The 20936-nt window shown below is 48.6% G+C and overlaps 1 protein-coding gene across 1 annotated transcript; it reads right to left on the bottom strand.

Annotated features, from left to right (window-relative positions):
• Positions 1 to 196: 196 nt before the first annotated feature.
• On the bottom strand, positions 197 to 20667 carry LOC149330279 (B9 domain-containing protein 2-like). Its single transcript, XM_089560883.1, has 3 exons — positions 20418 to 20667; positions 4497 to 4625; positions 197 to 514 (listed from the first exon to the last, which is right to left on the bottom strand). The coding sequence occupies exons 1-3, from the start codon at positions 20503 to 20505 to the stop codon at positions 198 to 200; spliced, it is 534 nt and encodes a 177-aa protein (XP_089417009.1). The 5' UTR covers positions 20506 to 20667; the 3' UTR covers position 197.
• Between the last annotated feature and the right edge of the window lie 269 nt (positions 20668 to 20936).

Below are 20936 nucleotides of genomic sequence, written 5' to 3'. Positions count from 1 at the left end.
GCAGTATACGATGTGGTATATCTTCCATCGCCCAGCATTGGTCTGAACAGGTTTAGGCTTGGCACCAGAAAGTCGTTGCTTCTCAATGTGGACACGCTAGCGAAATGAGAGAAAATGTGGACCATAAAGTTTTTGACGATCTTCGTCTAAGCCTTATTGGCCTAACGAGATCATACAGTAAGACTTATTATGCTTCATTAAGCCTCTATGCCATACTTGTGGAAGTCTCTGTGTACGGTGTATAGTTCCAAGTGTACGGTACCCATAGCCTCAGTGCGCAACCGGAAGCGGTCACCGACGCGCCCAAGGACTTCCTCCGGATCTCTGAGGTGCAGTCCGCCGCCGAGGAACTGTCGAGACACTTCCTCCAGGAGAGTGCCCACGGGTCTCCACGTAGCACAGTCCACCTTGGCAAATCCTGGCGAGCTGGGAAGGTGGCAGGATCCGTAGCCGACCAGCTCGTTCCGTCCGTAGTCGTCCTGATGCCACACTTGCACCACAAGTTTCGGCCAATCTGAAAGGCGAAAAGTTAACCCAGCTAAGTGTTTGAACTCATCCGCAGACATGAACGTAGGGGTGTAATATGCACATCGTTCTTGGACGTGGCAGTTCTCAAGTTCAGTGTATGTTCCCAGCACGGACATACCACTTTGATCTTAGTGATCACATCATCTTGGTTAGGCAGGCAGGACCACAAATACCTCTCCAGCTGACCTCCAACAATCAGCCCTGCACTCTTGGACCAGCCGAAAGAGACCTTGACCAATAAGCTTCCTCACCTGAGGCTTCCAAATGACCGTGAGGCTACCGAACCCTACGTTTTAGCCACTTTATCCACTTCGTCCCTCGAAGAAACTATCCGCTATCTGTCGCAACCGTTACACGTCGGAACAGCCCATTCCTAACTCTTAACTTTGGTTAGAACGGCATAAACTCTGCTTACTGTTTCACCCAGCCCTCTTTCTTGCATTTTTTATTCATATTTCCGCCGCTCGATGCGTCGCCCTTGCGGCGTTTCCAGATTTAGACTACAGTCTATAGCGTAGTAAGTATGCAGATGGTGTTCAGTAAGTTTTGCCTGATTGGCTATAATTTTTTTTCAGTTCATGAAATTGACGGATGTTGGGGAGGAAGAGAGAGATATGAAGAAAGGATATCCCGTCAGGCACCGCCCGTAATGTATAATTTTATAAGATGTACCTGGTCTGGGTTAGTTGGAGGAATATCGGAGACGCCTTTGTCTGCACTGGACGCAGTCAGCTTTAAGATGATGCTGATGACGGTCAAGACGGGTTGCGCAGGTGAGGCAGGCATCCCATAGGATGGGCGAGAGGGTGGGGTGAAAAGGGGGACTGCTTAGCAAGATATGTCCGTGGGAGTGGCTTGTAGCGATGAAGAAATGTCCTTATATCCGATGAAGTATTGTTTACGGAAGATGATAGAAGCTGGAATCTATTAGACAGTTGTTCGAAGTTAATGATGGAATTAAAAGGTGTTGCATTCAAATGAAACGCTGGAATATCTTTTCGCAGAGCACATCAATTTTTGGCATAGACTACAACAGCAACGACGCACTTTATTACGGGTAGACTCCTCTCTGTTATTCCTTCAATAGAATAAAAAGATATCACTCAGACAACAGTCATGATACATAAGCCACAAAAGTGTATATACATCAGCCACGAATACTCTTGCGTCAGTTAATATATTAGCGAGAAATTTAATGCAGCGGACAGAAAAGCGCCAGTGTCACTTAATGTGCCACCGTCAGGGTTAATACGTCAGCCACACAAGATTTAATAAGTCATAGGCAAAGCTTATTAAAGCGGCACAGAGAAAAACGCCTTCCAATTTATGTTCTCTGTAAAAATTGATACACTGGCTCTTCCTTCTTTCTGGCTTGAAGTTCATCCGGCAGAAAATTGCGCATTAATGAGCGAGAAAATTGCATTTAAAAATCTTTTCGGCTATCAATTAAATCTAGTGACGTCCTTGTCGCAAAGGACGGCTTCGCCACATCTTTGAAATGAATGGCTGTGTAGCGTGGACTCCGTGATCCACGTTTGGTTCCGGCGCATGCGTGGCCTCCGCGATCTGCTCAGGCGCCGCGCCACGGCGCACGCAATTTACTTGCGAAATCGGCCGGTGATGGCACCACGTGTCTGTGGGTTTTTTTATCTTTGCTATTTTTCTACCTTATAAAAGCTCTTTTTTTGGTGAGGGTCGTTTCTTTGCTATTAGAACGCGGAACACAATCGGCACAGTAGAGTGTCTCTTTAACGTATTTTTTACTAGCCTCCCTGTCTTACTCTTACCACCCTCCTTACTGTCCTCTCTTATTATACACCCCGCCGGCTAGCTTGATAATTCAATGTTCGTGCGACAGCCAGTCACGTAGCTCTCTCAGGAAGTTGAGTAGATACAGGCCCTCTCCATGTCCCTAATGTTAACGGATTTACTACAATGCCGGAACTTGAATACGTTAATCTCTCTATGAACAAGCGAAGCCATTTGCTGAACACCACATCCCTTTAACTACCCGCCAACTTGTTAAAGCATAAACCCTTTTCGATATCTCCCTTTAGTCACATCGTAGTGCTCTCTCATCATTCAACCATTTTTTTCATGTCCAGACGGGTTAATAGCAACCTTCCCCAACTCAATCCCTTTTAGGAACGAGCTTCGCGCCCGTGAAAAGCAAAACCTGTTCCTTCCTAGCCTTTTGTTCCTGATGAATTCACTTGTTACAAAGTGAGTAGTTTTGCAAGCCCTAACATGCTCGTCATTATGGGAAAAAAAACTTTGAATACTCATGTATTGTAAGGTATTATTATGGAAATATTGAAGGTAAAGGTCCAGTCTTCCGATATGTAGCAAAATCTTTCTTTTAGGGTGTTTCCATGGCTCGCATGTAGCAGTTAAGACTGAAATAGAAAACGAATGGGGAACGCTTTTGATCACAGCAAAAATGTAATAGCAAAAAATTCTAGCCTGCCGACGTGTGATCTGCGGATACGTTGATTAATTCCAGCGAAATATTAATATATATGAAAAAATTGCGTTCATAAACTAGTTCCAGCTCAGAAATCCTTTAGTCCAGAATTGTTGGGTATGACACATCTCACGAGCAACCTTGGGGCGGAGTCCTAGCCATGAGTCGACAAACATATGGCTGCTTCCGATGATATAGTCGCAGCGATGTTTATCCGGTTCTTTATATACGGACATTTCATTCTGGGAAACGGCAGGAGATGAACGACGCCAGTGGTTAATTAAATGAGCGAAGTCGGTCTCCACATGTGCTGCGCAACAACGGTGCTAACAGGCGCTGACAAACGGCGGTGGTGCTTTTAGCCGTTTGCTTTAAGCTGTAGCTTGTACGCAACCTCTGTATCTTACCGGTATTCACCTACGGGACAGAAACGTGGAGGCTAACAAAGAGGGTTTAGCTTAAGTTAAGGACAACGCAGCGAGCTATGGAAAGGAAAATGATAGGTGTAACGTTAAGAGATCGGAAGCGGGCAGAGTGGGTGAGGGAACAAACGCCGGTTAATTACATCCTAGTCGAAATCAAGAGGAAGAAGTGGGCTTGGGCAAGGTATGTAATGCGGGGGCAAGATAACTGCTGATCCTTAAGGGTAACGGAGTGGATTCCAAGAGAAGGCAAGCGTAGCAGGGGGCGGCAGAAAGTTAGGTGGGCGGATGAGATTTAAGAAGTTTGCAGGGATACGGTGGCCGCAGCTGGCAAAGGACAGGGTTAATTGGAGAGTCAAGGCCTTTGCCCTGCAGTGGGCGTAGTCAGGCTGATGATGATGATGATGCTTTTAACTGCGTTCTCAAAGCGTGCATGTTTTTGCGTGCCGCGAGCGAAAAGTGCGTTAGGCACGAAAGAGCAGTTCACCTTTTTTTGTGTGTGTGAATGTGTGCAGACGCAGCAGCGTTTTCATGAACGCGGCAGAAGAAGATAGATGGCGGCAGTAGCGGGTTGAATGTTCTAAATCTAGAGTAACCAAGAATAGGAAACCTGGACAAACGCTTCTAGTTTGCACGGCCGCCACGATATACCGCGGGGCGCTGAGCCTGAAAAAGCTTACTTTTATCCGTAAAAGTAGTGCCTTTGTCATTATAACGCAATAATCTACCGACACAGGCCAACTTTAATTAATCCTCAACGTCCCTTACAATGCAAACGCAAAAGGCCAGTAGGCAGGAGTGGCGAAAACTCTAAATGTGGAAGTTGTCTTGTCTTCAATGTCGCTTGTTTATGATTGGTGTGTACGTTTGAACACTGAGGCCTTTAGGAAGTAGATATGGTGAAATTAAACCTGGAACAAGTTTTCTAAGGTTGGACGTAACACACGTCAATCATTAAGATGTACATGGAAAGGGAAATAAAATGTTCAACACTTCACTGGAGGATGAAAAAAGAGCGCCTTTGAGGACAGGGTGATGCAGAGGGAAACAGTATTAGACTCGTCCCTTGTGTTTCAGCTCACCCTGGATTCCCCTTGTGCTGAAGTGGACGTCCACGGGATGACACCAGACGGCTCTGTTGTCCTCGTACCGGTGCCTGTCGACCTGGGTCTGGCCTTCTTTGGATCCCTCCAGGAGTGTCCAGTTCTCCCCTGAAATAGAGTGATGCTATCAGCGGACTTTCAGGTACTGATAGAATAATGCTCATAACCCGTCAAAGAGTCCTAGTGACTATGACAACTTGAAGCGGCGACAACGTCGCCAGTTCGAGCACAGCCACGACCGCTGCCTTACGATGGAAGGAAAATAAAGTAAAGAACAAAGCCACTGTATTCAAGATTTAAAGAGCGCGAGATGATGGAACTAATACGTAGCACTCCACGGTACGACACGCTTCATATCGGTCAGCGTGTTGCTTTGACAAGCAAGAACACGTTAACATAGGCTAAACAAACAAAATTAAACACCTTGCTACACCATGTCAATGTACGCGAAGCATGATTCATCACGAACGAATTACTATTTCCGAGGCATTTTGAGAGTAGGCCACGAAGAACCAACTTCCACGGATCCTTCTCGAAGGGCAGCGGTCATCGTTTAAGTAAGTATTTAATTCTTCCATTTAGTTCTAATAACTTCACAGGACTATGGTTTACAAACACAGCACTCAGTGTTTAGGTTTAGGTTTATAAAAACGAAATACAAGTAGTGTGCCCTACTTGTTCTCGTTTTCATACTTTTGAAAAGAAATGGCATATAAGGTTCAACGTCTCGAACAGACGTGGGTATGAGCGGAGCCTTGCATTTCGCCTTCGTCGAAACGCGGCTGCCGCGACCGGGCTCGAACCCACGTCCATGGCTCAGAAGCCGAGCAAGCTAACCACTGAGATACCGCGGCGGAGCCCTTCAGGAAGTAGCGAACAAAACTGGCAGTGTCAGCAAAACTGACACATGCGACGGTCGCAAGTGCACAAAAAACACAATGAAAAATACGACGCAATTCCCGACCCTAGTCAGCTACTGCAATATCCGAAAATTTAGTGCGGGATCCGTAGCAATAAACGAAGAAACAGACAAGCATGAAGCGACGGAAACGAGCGGAACATCTGGCAGCCATCTGACTGACGTCAATCGTATGCCTGTAAGACACGACTGGCGTCAGTACTGTACATACAGCGTGAGGAAAGGTAGAGACGAACATGCAGTATATGGGACGGGCTCTGCACATATTCGGGCAACAGGGAGAGAGATAGAGAGAATGATAAACAAGAATAAAAAAATGGCCTGGCTTAGCTTATGGTTAAACCTAGGATGCGAAGCATACCGCCGGCGGAGGCTGCGCGTCCGCAAGCGAGCGCACGAGTTGAGCCGCAGCTTTCACAGCTGTTGTGACGTCAGCGCCCCTAGCGGAAGGAGCGGGAGTTAGGCCGCCGGTGGAGGCTGCGCGTCCGCAAGCGAGCGCACGAGTTGAGCCCCAGCTTTCACAGCTGTTGTGACGTCATATCACATGGTGCGCCGATGTAGGTCAAGTGGTAGCTACGCGGCCGCGCGCGGCGCAGCAAGGAAGAGCTCCGTTGTGCGGCTAGTATGCTTCGCATAAAAGATGCTTTTCTGGTTTGGTTTGGTTTGGTTTATGGGGTTTAACGTCCCAAAGCGACTAAGGCTATGAGAGACGCCGTAGTGGAGGGCTCCGGAAATTTCGACCACCTGGGGTTCTTTAACGTGCACTGACATCGCACAGTACACGGGCCTCTAGAATTTCTCCTCCAAAGAAATTCTAGCCGCCGCGGCCGGGATCGAACCCGCGTCTTTCGGGTCAGCAGCCGAGCACCATAACCACTGGGCCACCGCGGCGGCAAAAGATGCTTTTCTGTTCCAGGAACTCTTTACCCGGAAACTGAAGCGAGGGAGCGAAGCTTCAAGCCAGCGCTGACGCATGAGCCGGGATACATGCGGTACTTACGGCAATATAGACGCAGTTAACTTGCAAGCCTCGTTTTGCAGGGTGCAAGTTGCCTCAGAGTGTTTCTAGCGTTTGGAGCCCAGATGTAAACCAGACCACGTTCAGACACGGTCAGACCAAACGAGCGGTCAGAGCACTATGACACGAAGTTCTAATGGCGACTGAACTTTACTTCTTGTAACTATTGTTTCATTCTATCGATCCTCGGAACGGTTCATGGATGTTTAATGTGCCTGAGGAGCTGTTGTTAGAAGAAATTATCCCGGACAGAAATAACATTGCCTGAAGAAAAAGGCAGAGCACCGACCCCCCCCCCCCTCCACACACACACACACACACACACACACACACACACACACACACACACACACACACACACACACACACACACACACACACACACACACACACACACACACACACACACACACACACACACACACACACACACACACACACACACACACACACACACACACACACACACACACACACACACACACACACACACACACACACACACACACACACACACACACACACACACACACACACACACAAAAAGAACCTTTAACAGACGGTCCGGCTCCCGCCCGGGAGCCTTGTTCGCGAACATGTAGAGAAGTGAAAGGCTGGCTATTTATGCTTGAAAATGTTTCCTATACAGCAGGCGTACGCACTAGGAAGTGCCCGGTAAGTGTGATTGAGACAGCGCAGTTCTAGCGACACACTAAAACAGGCTTGCACTGCCTGAAAACAGCATGAACTCGATCTAGTATTTCTTTTATGCGAAGCATATTACTCGCACAACCGAGCTCTTCCTTGCTGCGCCGCGCACGGCCGCGCAGCTACCACTTGACCTTCATCGGCGCACCACGTGATATGACGTCACAACAGCTGTGAAAGCTGGGGCCTCGTGCGCTCGCTTGCGGACGCGCAGCCTCCGCCGGCGGCCTAACTCCCGCTCCTACCGCTAGGAGATACTGACATCACGCAAAAGGCGACGCACTCGTTGAGTCAGTTGAGCAGCGAGATGTCGGCCAGGGAGAGGGCGGCTCGCCAGACCGCAAAACTATGCTTCGCATCCTAGGCTTAACCATAAGCTAAGCCAGGCCATTTTTTGAATACCCTGCATTTGTACATAGCGTATATTGCCGCCCTACCCCTGTCCTTTCTTCTACCGCTCCCCTCTTTCTTTCCCTCTCCCTGTCCTTATATTCTCGCTAGCTGCACCTCAGGTGCTTCAGGTTTCGATGGCAGATGCCGCGGCTAGCAACGTCTTTTCCTTCCATTGTTATTTTTATAAATAATAAATAACCACTGACAACAACAAAAACTCCAGCTAAATGGAATGCCGCATAACTAGAGGCTGGAGTTGTCGATTTTTGTCTTTAGAAATTTGTTGTGTCCCCTTATTGCTTTTGTGTGTGTGCGCCCCCGCATCCTCCTCCTAACGACCTCCTCCTAACGACCACTCGCATCCTCCTCCTAACGACCACTCGCATCCTCCTCCTGTTTTGGGAAGCCACTCCCTCCCGTGGACGCTTCTCCGCTCCCTCCTTTCTTCGGGCGGCCAGTTCGGCTCCTGCCTCGGTCGACGCTGGTCGCACCCTCATCGGCTTTTAAATAAACGAAGTCTAAAAGTACCGTGTGCGTCTTTCGCTGCATTCAACACAGCGACCGGACACGACAGTGGCGACGAGAAAGTGGATTCGACCCGCGCTACGCAACGCTAGTGACAAGCCATGGCTACGCGAGGGTTTCCCAATCAGATACCAGAATTCAACGGCTCATCGTGGTCATCGTGGGTTGGACGCCTTCAGTTCTACTTTGAAGCTAACAACATCACAGACCCAGCCTTGAAGAGGGCCAACCTGCTGACGCTGTGCGGGGAGCAGACCTACGATACTGTCTGCGCCCTTATTCAGCCAAGCACACCAGCGGCAGTGTCTTACGACGACATCGTAAAAGCGCTGCAAAAGCACTACGACCCAAGGCCATCCGAGGTCTACAGCCGGGCTCGCTTCCAACGACGAGATCAACTGGGAGGAGAAACTGTGAGCGCCTACGTAGCCGCGCTCAAGAAGCTCGCTGCCGACTGCAATTTTGGAACGCTGTCGACAACAGCTACCGGGCAGGAGGGAGACGCAGCTTCTTCTGCTAACACCACCATGCTTCCCTTGGACGTGATGTTACGCGACAGATTTGTGTGCGGACTGAGTGACGAGTCACTGCAGCAGCGCCTGTTCGCTGAGAAGGACCTCACATTCAGCAAAGCTTACGACATCGCCGTTCGAGCGGAGAGCGCCGGTCACCAGCAGAGAGGGATTCGCCGGAACACCGAGCCGGTACACCAGACAAGCAACCAGGTGCGCAAGCCTTCTGTTGTTGTAAAATCGGTCAAAAAGGCACAACGCTGCTGGCGGTGTGACGACCAACACAACCCCCAGGGATGTCGATTCCAGTCAGCCACGTGTAATTTTTGCCACAAGCGAGGGCACATCGAAAGAGCATGCATTACGAAACGGAGACTTGCCAAGATAAAGTCACCTTCCCAGCCTAATCACAGCGTCAACGCCTCAGAGAATACGCCGCTATCTGATCTCCATGGAACAACATCAGCAACACCATCTGTGTTGTACGACCTGAACACCATGAATCTCGGCACGCGACCGAAGATTTTTACAGAAGTAAGCGTACATCACCAGCTGATTAAGTTCGAGGTGGACTCCGGCGCAGCCTGTACTCTGATCAGTGAGGACACGTTCCGAACTTCATGGCCATCTGACGCACCCGCCCTGCAACAAGACGACACGCACCTGCGAACGTGGTCAGGACAGAATCTGCCACTATTGGGCTCTGCCAACGTGCAGGTTAACTACAACGGCCAGACCCATACGCTACCTCTGCTTGTTGTGAAGGGCACAGGATCAAGCCTTCTAGGGAGAAACTGGTTTTCTCCACTAGGCGTGATGATATGCGGCATACACCAGACGCCGAGCCAGAACATGGTTGAGCAACTGCAAGAGAAATACGAAAGAGTATTCTCGGAAGAGATTCCAGGAAACGAAGGGCCCCCGGTCACACTGGAGTTGTTGGACAACGCGCAACCCAAATTTCTGAAGGCCAGGCCGGTGCCGTTTGCTCTCCGAGATTCAGTTGAAAAAGAGTTGGACAAACTGGAGCAGCAAGGTGTCATCGAGCCGACGCAGCATTCAGAATGGGCCTTGATCATGGAAGACAGTTGGACTAGTTGGTGTGAATTCGTTAATGACTGCGACATTGCAACTAGCGTGGAAACACAAGGACAGCGACACAGGAAACCGACAGGACAGCACGCTAGTTTTTTTAGTTGGGAAGGACAGGGCCCAATGTACTAGAAAGGAGTATGATCATGGAAGACAGTTGGGCTAGTTGGTGTGAATTCCTGTGTTTCCTGTGTCGCTGTCCTTGTGTTTCCACGCTAGTTGCAATGTCGCAGTCATTAACGAATTCACACCAACTAGCCCAACTGTCTTCCATGATCATACTCCTTTCTAGTACATTGGGCCCTGTCCTTCCCAACTAAAAAACTAGCGTGCTGTCCTGTTGGTTTCCTGTGTCGCTGTCCTTGTGTTTCCACGCTAGTTGCAATGTCGCAGTCATTAACGAATTCACACCAACTAGCCCAACTGTCTTCCATGATCATACTCCTTTCTAGTACATTGGGCCCTGTCCTTCCCAACTAAAAAAACTAGCGTGCTGTCCTGTCGGTTTCCTGTGTCGCTGTCCTTGTGTTTCCACGCTAGTTGCAATGTCGCAGTCAGAATGGGCCACACCACTTGTCGTAGTTCGCAAGAAGAACGGAACCATACGCCTCTGCGGAGACTACCGGAGCACCGTCAATCTTGCGACTAAAGCGTCCTCTTACCCGCTACCGACACCTGAAGAAGTATTCAGTGTACTGCGAGGCGCAAGAGTCTTCAGCACATTGGACCTCACCCAGGCGTATCAGCAGCTGAAGGTGAGCGAGTCAACTGCTGAATTATTGGCAATTAACACACTGAAAGGCTTGTACAAAGTCAAGCGACTGCCTTTTGGCGTAGCTGCAGCCCCGGCCATATTTCAAAAATTCATGGAGACAGTGCTTCAGGGCATCCCAGGAGTTTGTGTCTACCTTGACGATGTCATCATCAGTGGCACTTCCACTGAAGAGCATGCAGTGCGCCTAGAGCTCGTTCTCGAAAGGCTAGCAAACGCTAATTTGTGCATAAGCAAATCGAAGTGCTGTTTTGCGGTGCCAGAGGTGCAATTTCTGGGACACCGAATTGATGCGGAAGGCATTCACCCTACCGAGGACAAAGTGCGAGCGATCACAGAAGCACGAGCTCCAACAAACAAGCAGGAGCTACAGGCTTTTCTCGGACTCTTGACGTTCTACGACCGGTTCTTGGAACAAAGAGCTACCGTGGCCAACGACTTATACCAACTCCTTCGGAAAGATGTGACATGGACATGGTCGCCACGCCATCAGCAGTCATTCGATGCCCTGAAAGACCTGATTCGAAGATGTACAGTCCTCCGCCACTACGACGAAAGGAAGCCTCTGCTTTTGGCTTGCGACGCATCACCGTACGGAGTCGGCGCGGTTCTATCGCAAACTGACGAGCAAGGAAGGGAAGCTCCCATCGCCTTCGCCTCACGTACGTTGTCGCAAGCAGAACGCAACTACGCGCAACTTGACAAAGAAGGGCTAGCCATCGTCTACGCGGCGACACATTTTCACCAGTACATTGCCGGCCGGAAGGTGACCTTTATAACCGATCACCGACCGCTATTGGGCATTCTGGGACCACAAAGGCCTATGCCACCAACTTTGTCTCCGCGAATGACACGTTGGTGCATCAAACTCTCAGCGTACGACTACGCTCTGGTCTACCGCAATGGGAGTAAACATCAAAACGCCGATGCGCTAAGCCGTCTGCCACTAGACGCAACTGTTGACGAACCATTTCCACCAGGAGACGTTCTGATGTTCGAAGCACTGCCAGAACCTCCGCTTACAGCGGGCACAGTTGCAGCATCTACGCAGAAGTGCGCAGCTCTCCGGCTAGTTTACACAGCTGTTCAACAAGGCAACGTGCATAAACTCAAAGGGGACAACTTCGACGCTTACCGCAGGCGAGCTACAGAGTTGAGCACCCATCGCGGCTGCATCATATTTGGGACCCGAGTTGTGATGCCGAGAGAACTACGCGCACAAGCTATGTCTCTCATCCACGCCGGACATCGGGGCATCGTTGCAATGAAAAAGTGTGCCAGAAGCTACATGTGGTGGCCTGGCATTGACAACGACATCGAAACAGTGGTGCGAGAATGCAAGCCTTGCCAGAGCAGCCGGAGCGCCCCGCCGAAAGCTCCCGTCCCAGAATGGGAAAAGCCAGACACACCATGGCACACACTGCACATTGATTTTGCAGGACCAATTGAGGGCTGCACTTTCCTTGTGGTCGTAGATGCCTACACAAAGTGGCTTGAGATAAGGCAAATGGGACAGACGACTTCGGCAGCAGTCATTGACAACCTCCGATCACTATTTGCAACGTTCGGCCTGCCGCGCAAGGTAGTGTCGGACAACGGAACACCGTTTGTGTCTGCGGAGATCCTCAAGTTTTATCGCGACAACGGGATCTCATCAGTTACATCGGCCCCCTACCACCCAGCGACAAACGGACAAGCCGAGCGCTACGTAGCCGAGCTAAAACGCGCCCTTGAAAGAGATCAGACAGGCTCGCTGCAGCGCCGCCTTGCGCGCTTTCTCTTCAAGCAGCACACGACGGTTCAGAGCACAACAGGCGAGACCCCCTCGAAAATGATGTTCGAGCGTGAAATGCGAACCCAGCTCACAGCCATCCTCCCCGAGCCAAAGGCAGAGACGTTCCGGGAAGAAAAAGCAATTCCGCGCTGCGGCACGCTTAATGAGGGGCAGCGCGTCCTCGCCCGACAGTTTCTGAAAAAGCCACGCTGGGAGGAAGCTACAATTGTCAGACGCATAGGCCTGCGCTCTTGGCTCGTCAACATACATGGCACAGTAGCACGCCGACATCTCAACCAGCTGCGTAGATTTACGACGCCGTCTGAGAGCTGTCCGCCAGCGGAGAGAACACGTGCACCATCTTCCCACATAGCCTGGCATCTCTTCCCGGAAGAAGAGACTTCGCCCAGGACAGACCTAGGAGACACAGCGAACAACAGCCAGCCTACAAGTGTTTCTCCCCCGAGCGCACAAAGCCAGCGCGCCTCCACGCGTGAGCGCCGACCCCCTGCACGATACCAGGCAACTTTCTAAGGGGGAAGGAAGTGTTGTGTCCCCTTATTGCTTTTGTGTGTGTGCGCCCCCGCATCCTCCTCCTAACGACCTCCTCCTAACGACCACTCGCATCCTCCTCCTAACGACCACTCGCATCCTCCTCCTAACGACCACTCGCATCCTCCTCCTGTTTTGGGAAGCCACTCCCTCCCGTGGACGCTTCTCCGCTCCCTCCTTTCTTCGGGCGGCCAGTTCGGCTCCTGCCTCGGTCGACGCTGGTCGCACCCTCATCGGCTTTTAAATAAACGAAGTCTAAAAGTACCGTGTGCGTCTTTCGCTGCATTCAACACAGCGACCGGACACGACAAAATTTCAGTTTTTCTTTTTCGGTTTTTTTTTTGCAAAACTCCACATTCGGATTTTTCTCGGAGAATATTTTTTTCCAGCGCAAACATTTTCATTTTATTTGGTTGATGTATGTTGCAATTCTGTGCGTTCACTAGTCGCTAATTATAGTCAGCACAAGCAGTAGATGAATAACGAGAATTAATACTGACATGGTCGCATTTAGTGCTGGGCTTAGCAAGAGGATATGCTATTGCCGTAAAAAAAAGTAACATGCAAGATATAGGTGATCGGGCTGCCGGGCGAAAATATATGTGGAAGTTTATTTCTTAATTTTTGCTTGTGCTAAATGCACATAAACGAAAGCAAACAAGCGAAAGCAAGAAGCGAGCTACACATGTAAAATATTTCCTTTCACAGTAGAGTACAAGCGAGCCTTTCCTCTAGTCGCCTTCATGCCTGAATCACTTCATCTAGGTTAAGAAATGCAGCTAGGTGTTTTGGGGACTTTGCTCCGCGTCTTCCCCTTTGGTTGGCTCCCCCGCGATGCACCTTTCTTAGCTTAGTTAGTTACTTTAACTAAAAAGGGAGGGCGCCGGTGTCGCCGCAACACGAGCGCCACGGATGGTGTGACTGATGCGCGCGTGAGCGGGGGAGAAGACCTTCTTCGGTCCGGGACTTGGACGCGCGCCTGAACCTCGGCCGGCGGGGCGAAGCCTTGTGAGGCGGAACGTTTTACCGCATCTCGTCCGTCCGGCCTCGGAGCTTCCCTCTTGCCCTAGCGTGGGCGGACATACGCTCATAACCATGCTGGTGATTCGGACGTCCTCGATTCCTCAGTGTATTTTGTTGCTAGCTGCCGTCATTGTCGCTATAGCAATAAATGCCTTGTTTGTGTAAGCCAATGTGTCGTTCCTTTGTTCTCTCAGTGCACGGCCCGCCGTGGTCGACGTGCGCTCGGTAGCATACGCGATCACGGGGTGAGGTTCGGGCGGTTTTGAACTGCGTCAGCCGCGGTTAAACGGGGAAAACATATTTATATCCCCTATTAAGACCCCCACAGTGTATATCTTTTTGCTTGCGACCGGCTGCTCTCCCTGTCACTCTAGGAAAAAAACTGTGAAAGAAGAAAACGCTTCACAAGAACAAAGTTTCGATTTCCAAAAAAAGACAATGCATGAAAAGTCTGCGAGGAGTCAGCTGGCCGTACATCAAATGGTCAACGCGGTCTTTTTCGCGACGCTTCTGCATAGTTTCGCATTGAAGACGGTTCTTTATAGTTCGAAGCATTAGGAATGTAGTTACATGAAGTAAAAAGGAAACCTATTTTAGAATATGTGATAATTGTACATTGCTGGGCAAGTTGATGACTAAACAATCAAAAAGCAAGCAGCGATAGTAACAAACGGTAGGCTTCTAACGCAGTCGAACCGACTAGAGGTGCGAAAACATGTTTTTAGACCGATTGCCTTATAGTTTTGCTTTGCTGGGTCGTCGGCACGTTAAGCTGATTTGATCTGTTCGCGCCACATATGGAAGGTGATGATGACGACGGTGCGCAATGCACAGCATGAGAGTGTGTTGCGTCTTAACACCATGACCTACTGAACTACAGACCTGCACAAATGGCCCTTCTCCAGCGCGCACTTTCTAGTTCATGCCTTTTGCCGCTAGGGTAGAAACATTACGGGCGGCGTGGCGCTAATATATACCAGTTGAGAAAATGGCCTCCTCCATCATTTTATTTCAAACAAAGCAGTTTTGTCGTTTGTCCATGTAATCATTATCATCCATTTATCTATGCTAGGCACGGTGGTGCTGAGGAAAAGAAAGCGGATAAAAAGGAAGACGTTTTTTATACTCTTCCAGAGCGAAAAAAGTAGTTATTATGGATATTTTTATTGCTGATGTTAAGATAGCAGAGGAAGACGAAACAAATGTATTAATTATCTTGCTCAAAATGGCAAACGATGATGATGATCATAGCAGACGAACAGGTCAACCGAGCGCCCTCAACGTCCAATAAGTTAACGAAAGTTGGCGCACGCTGCTCCATAGGACCCCGCCATATGTGCAGCTCTGTAGTTCAGTAGGTCTTGCTTAACACGAGGCGGGATCGGCTGCGGCAATAGCATTGATCTTATAGCATATTCGATAAACAGCACTGGTGCGCACCGGTGCGCACCGGTGCGAAATTTTATGTTCGATAAATTGCACCGGTGCGCACCGGACATCTTCGATAAATGGGGCGCACCGTGTGGGGGCACTTTTTTGTTGCCCCCAAGGCGGCGTTCGGAACGGGCACCGGCGCGATGCAGTTTGTATTCGATGTTGCCCCGGCTTGGAGCTCCACTACCGCGGGTCCTTGAGCACCGCAGTGGTTTTGGGTCAATTCTGGTGCGAGTTTATCGAATATGCCATTAGCCAAAAGGCCGAGAAGCGATCAATGCTTCTCGGCCTTTTTGCTTGAGACGCGAACAAGTTTGATTGAAGTTATCCCCTTTTTTACGGAAGTTCTTTCATGCAATAAAGAAAAACTGCGGCAATAGCATTGTGCTCTCGTGCAGTGGCCCACGGATTCAAATCCCAGGCATGGCAATAATTATTTTATTTCTTTATCAGGGTCAAGGCTTCAGCGATGGCCCGGCTTTTGCAGCTCTGGTGCTGAAGTAGGGCTTTCGCTCCAAAAAGTTGTGGGGGGGGGGGGGGGGACACTTAAGATTCTTCTTTAAGGGTATGACACTATAGCGCTTTCTCTTGCCTACACGGACGCTGTTTCCTCCTTCGTAATTAAAATCATTATGTGAAAGACCACCCGGCACATGCATAAAGCCCACTTTAACCAAGCCGTTCGAAGGTGCCTGCGTGAAGTAGCGGTAGCGTACCTGACTCAAAGGTCAGGCGTTCCATTCCTCTGTATTCTACATTGGTACGGCTTCTAGGAATACAGCGAAGGGTCTGCTGCGTAGCAGCTTGAGAGGCGACGCTTATAACGCGAGTAGTCTTCTGCCCCGCGTTCATATGAGAATGGGGAGGAAGACGGCAGCCGGTGGCCCGCGCGCTTGGAGCATTGCTTGCGGTTGTTCTGATTAGCTCCGATCTACTCCAGTCGTTGAAGGTCCGACGAGCCGCAGGTTAAGCTGGCGCCACCTATGAGAGCCTCTTGTAACTAATTTTGCCGTCGCGCCGACGGCAATCCCGGCACCAGCTGTTGGTGCTTGTGTCTCTTCTACCTCTTCACTTCACCTCACTTTATTACCTTAAAGACCCGCAGTTAGGGGGCATTACATAAGGGGTTGGTACAGATAGAAAGAAACTTTATGTACAAAGATGTTATTCGTTAAATATGGCAGTTATATAATTCAAAAATGAGGATGGACAGGTGGTTGCAGCAACGTTGTGTGGAAGGCCGTTCCAGTCTTTGGCTGAGCTTATTGTCTTATTGTCTCTTCTATCTCATGTCCTGTTTACTTGTGCCCCTTTGTGTCAAAATACAAATAATGTGCAAACAGACAGCGCTACGCTACGGTAGGCGACGCTTAGCGAAGATATGGAGCCTTGCGGTCTGCACCGGCATGTGCGTGAATTAACGGAGAAACGTCCAAAAATGCACTATCGATTTGCTTAACCCAGCGCTGATGTTGATGATGATGGATCTGAACGGCGCAAAGGCAGCTTTGGCCAAAGAGCGCAATGAGCCAAAGTATTTTTCGTCTATAGAATTAAGGTGGGGTCGAACATCCATTCTCCAAGCATTTTACGTCAATGGAGCCGAGCGCAAGTGCAGAGGAAAGCTTGTATCCATTGTACCACCGGTGAGTACACCGGTCAGTACATGGTGGCACTGGGGATCGAACCCTGCACCTTCCACATACGAGGCGTAAGCACAAACCGCGTGGACTCCAATGGCCTAACAATACCACTGGCCCCTGGGCGGCGCGGCAAGGAGACTTTGCTTTTATTTATTTTTATTCGCCAATCCTAAAGTATATCTCCCCTGTCACAGAGGGAGACACCTTCATGATCCGTCTGTATATTTTCCTCGCTCACTTGGCTAGTGGCGCGCAGGGCACTGTTATTTTTCATTCTTTTCTCGGTCCCTCGCTGACGCTTGTTTCCCATAACGCTGGCTTTCGCACTTCGTTAATTCGTTAACTGCCAATGCGGGCAGTTTGCTGGAAATCTGATGTGCAGGTTGTGATGACGTCACAAGGTCACGTGGCCTAGGTGGCGCACCTGCCACGCAGGCACTTGGCACCCAGGTCTTCCAGGTCGCGGGGAGACCAGACAGGCAGACATACAAAGGCTTTTCGGTGGAGTGGAAGCATTTCTGCCAGCGAACTAATAAAATCAGGGTACTTTCGTTGGTCTCGTTACCTTGAAACCGAAGAACCTAACTTATACGTATGAAGTACTAACATGTGACCCTGAAATGCCTCTAGGCCACCGCGGTGGCTCAGTGGTTATGGTGCTCGGCTGCTGACCCGAAAGACGCAATTTCGATCCCGGCCGCGGCGATTGAATTTCTTTGGAGGAGAAATTCTAGAGGCCCGTGTGCTGTGCGATGTCAGTGCACGTTAAAGAACCCCAGGTGGTCGAAATTTCCTGAGCCCTCCACTACGGCGCCTCTCATAGCCTTAGTCGCTTTGGGACGTTAAACCCCATAAAACCAAAACCAAACCTAAAATGCCTCTTTCCTTCCTTCTTTCTTCCTTTCTTTGATTCTTCCTTTCTTTCTTTCCACCCTTCTTCCTTCACTTCTTTCCACCCTTCTTCCTTCACTTCTTTCCATCCTTCTTCCTTCCCTTCTTTCTACCTTCCTTCCTTCCTTCCTTCCTTCCTTCCTTCCTTCCTTCCTTCCTTCCTTCCTTCCTTCCTTCCTTCCTTCCTTCCTTCCTTCCTTCCTTCCTTCCTTTTTATTTATTTGTTTATTTCTCTCTTTCTTTCTTTCTTCCTTTCTTTCTTCCTTCCTTTCTTTCCTTCTTTCTTCCTTCCTTTCTTTCCTTCTTTCTTTCTTTCTTTCTTTCTTTCTTGTCGTTTCTTTCTTTGTTCTCCTTTCTTCCTTTATCTCTTTCTTTCTTCTGTTCTTCGCCTCTTTCTTCCCTTCTTTCTCTATTTCCACCTTTATTCTTTTTTCTTCCATTGTTTCTTTACGTCTTACATTCTTTCGTTGCTCATATATCACCGCGCTCTCAGCCCACGTGCTTCTCTCTCACGTGTGTGCCTTACAGTTAATTTTATTTCTTGTTGGAGGTTGAGGTATCGGTGCGGCGTCTGGCGAATAAACAGTTGGTGCAAACTCAACGCTTTATTGCCGCGTGATGAATGCGTTTTCAAGCTTACTCTTTACCAAGACCTCCGTGTTGAAGCTATCAAATATATATTTAATATCCATTGAATACCGTGCATGCGGCCAGATTAGTAATTCTTGCCATCACTTCCCCATGTATTGCTTTTACTCGATCGAGCGAAATTGAAATGAAATGAAATAGGAAACCTTAACTCATTTGCGAAAAAAAAAGAGAGAAACATATTTCAGGCGTCGTGCACAAAGAGTTCCGAGCTATTTAATGCATTGCTTGTTAAATAAGAAGCAAACGCAGATTTGTTCGAAGCGGTTCGCTTCTTACAGCGCAGTCACATTAACCGGAGTGTTCCACAAAGTGTACTCAAAATTTTCACACTTGGCTCCTTACGCTAAATGTCAATCCGCTTTCGCTGCCCCTGCCTGCGGTGTAGGTGGTCTGCAAAAGATTCAGTTTAAAAAGTGAATTGTTAAATGAGAAAGGAACACGTGAGTTAATAAAGGACGAAGTCAGTGAGTCGAGTCAAGAGTTGACATATTAAATGACTCGTCTCTATGAGGTGCTACTGGCTCTAGGGGCTCATGTGTTCTGAAGGGATAGAGTGTATCAGAAGAGAGTACAAGCGCCATATGATGTCTTTAAATGAGGGATTTACCTTGAATCCACGAGCGGAGTACTTTAATTGGACACCAAATGTGCTCTTCTACTATCAAAGGTACGTAACCAAATTAATCGGCTCTAGAGATCACCTTCAACCACACCAGTTTGATCTGGTGTAAGAAGTTTCGCAGCTATAATAATACTAAATGCCATTGAGCAAGGTTTTCGAAGTTTGGTATTTCATGTGCTGCACAGAACAAGTTTATTGCTGTGAAACGCACTCTAATGTTCTATGTCGCTGCACGCTTTAATTTCTCATTTACTGACCCACCATAGGTAGCAGGAAACAACAGCATAATGTTAAGGAACGTAGTGCAAGCTGAAGTAGCCTTACGTGTTAAACTGAAAGGTTATGCTGTTAAAATTGTGCTGTGAGATGGCACTGGCAATCTGTTCCCAAGCCAAATTCTAATGGCAGAAAATAACCTGCTTGCTTACCGACAACTAACAGGCAATGAGACTTACAAATGTAGAAAATCTGATAAGCTATTCGATTCCCTGTCGATCGGAAGTCGCATTGGCCATCAACGTTGCAGAAGTCTCAATTTGAAGAACGAGAGTGCATTAACGCCTTTTCGGAACCCCGCGAATCATCAGGACACACAACTTAAAGCCTCTACGCTTAGCATGGCAGTTCTAATTGTACTTGTACAGCCACTCTGAACGGTGTATCGGTAGTACTGGTGACGGCTTGCAGACCGGCGAAGCGATCTAAACGAATATTACGACTTGATATACAAAATGTGTCGTGTAACACTAAAGCGGCTTGCCTATAACGTTCCGTTATTTGAAAACTGCAACGAATGTCGACGTGAAATAAGCTAGTGTTGTTCTTGCTTCAAGTTGTATATGTTCCTTCCTTTTAGACTCTTTCAAACGGGCATCAAGTCGATAGGGGACTTATACAGAAAATACATAAATATATTAGACCACTATATACCTGCATTAATTTTTTCGCTTGGTTTCGCACAACGAAATTGCCAGTTCATTTCTCTAGGTTTTTTTTTTCGCTGAGACAAGTAGGGCTTATGTACTTGTCCCATGAAATATCTCTGCACATATACAATATGCAGTTGTATTGTTTTGAGCGGTGAAGCAACGGTGTCCCGTTACGTGGAATTAATGACATTTACCGAAAATTTTTACAGCATGCTTGTGAAACCATTTTAACAACCACGTCATTAAAAACAAAATAACGCCAGCTGAACGCCACCTGTCGTAATAGAAGCTTGGGATCCACAGCGATAACAGCCGGGTACGGAAGCTGTGTATATTACAGGAATGAACGCCGCAGTGAATTTACTTAAAACAATACGTGTTTATACACAGTTTATGTGGCCACGAACGGCTAACACAATTCAGGGAAAAAGTCTGAACTCACCGAATTTCAAGCTCCACTTGCAAAACAGACCTGAGAATGGAAAGTCAGATGCGCCCACAATCTGGCCGAAAACATGCAGTTCGGCCATCCGAATTCATGGCTTCTCCTCAACACCACTCATCGCTCCTTGAGCACTTTCGATGGAGTTTGCCTGCTAACATGACTGTCGCTGCTGTGCCGAACTATCCTCAGTACGCGTGCTTGTCTCAAAAATTCCGCATAGACATCTTTTTTTACCGTATGACCTGGAATGGAGCCTGAATCAGCTAAAACGAGTGGAGTTTGTTGCATATAGTGTCACCATGACAACCGAATCAAATACAGAGACGCTACCTGCAGGCGTAGTAAAATTAAATATGTCACATACCGTGAAAACTAGCACTAAATGTTTGCGGGTGGACCTGAAGACCGGGAAGAGACTGCTTAGCTCTCAGAAGTTTCGTCAAATATTTTGTAAACCCCAAGCCTAAAAATGGTACGAATTGCAGCACGAGCAAAAACAACGTGCGTTTTAAATAA

This window comes from Amblyomma mixtum, chromosome 9 (genome assembly GCF_055824585.1).
Source record: "Amblyomma mixtum isolate Tamu chromosome 9, ASM5582458v1, whole genome shotgun sequence".
Classification (NCBI taxonomy): Eukaryota; Metazoa; Arthropoda; class Arachnida; order Ixodida; family Ixodidae; genus Amblyomma; species Amblyomma mixtum.
The sequence above is the reverse complement of the archived record's forward strand: the minus strand, read 5'-3'. Positions and strand labels throughout refer to the sequence as shown.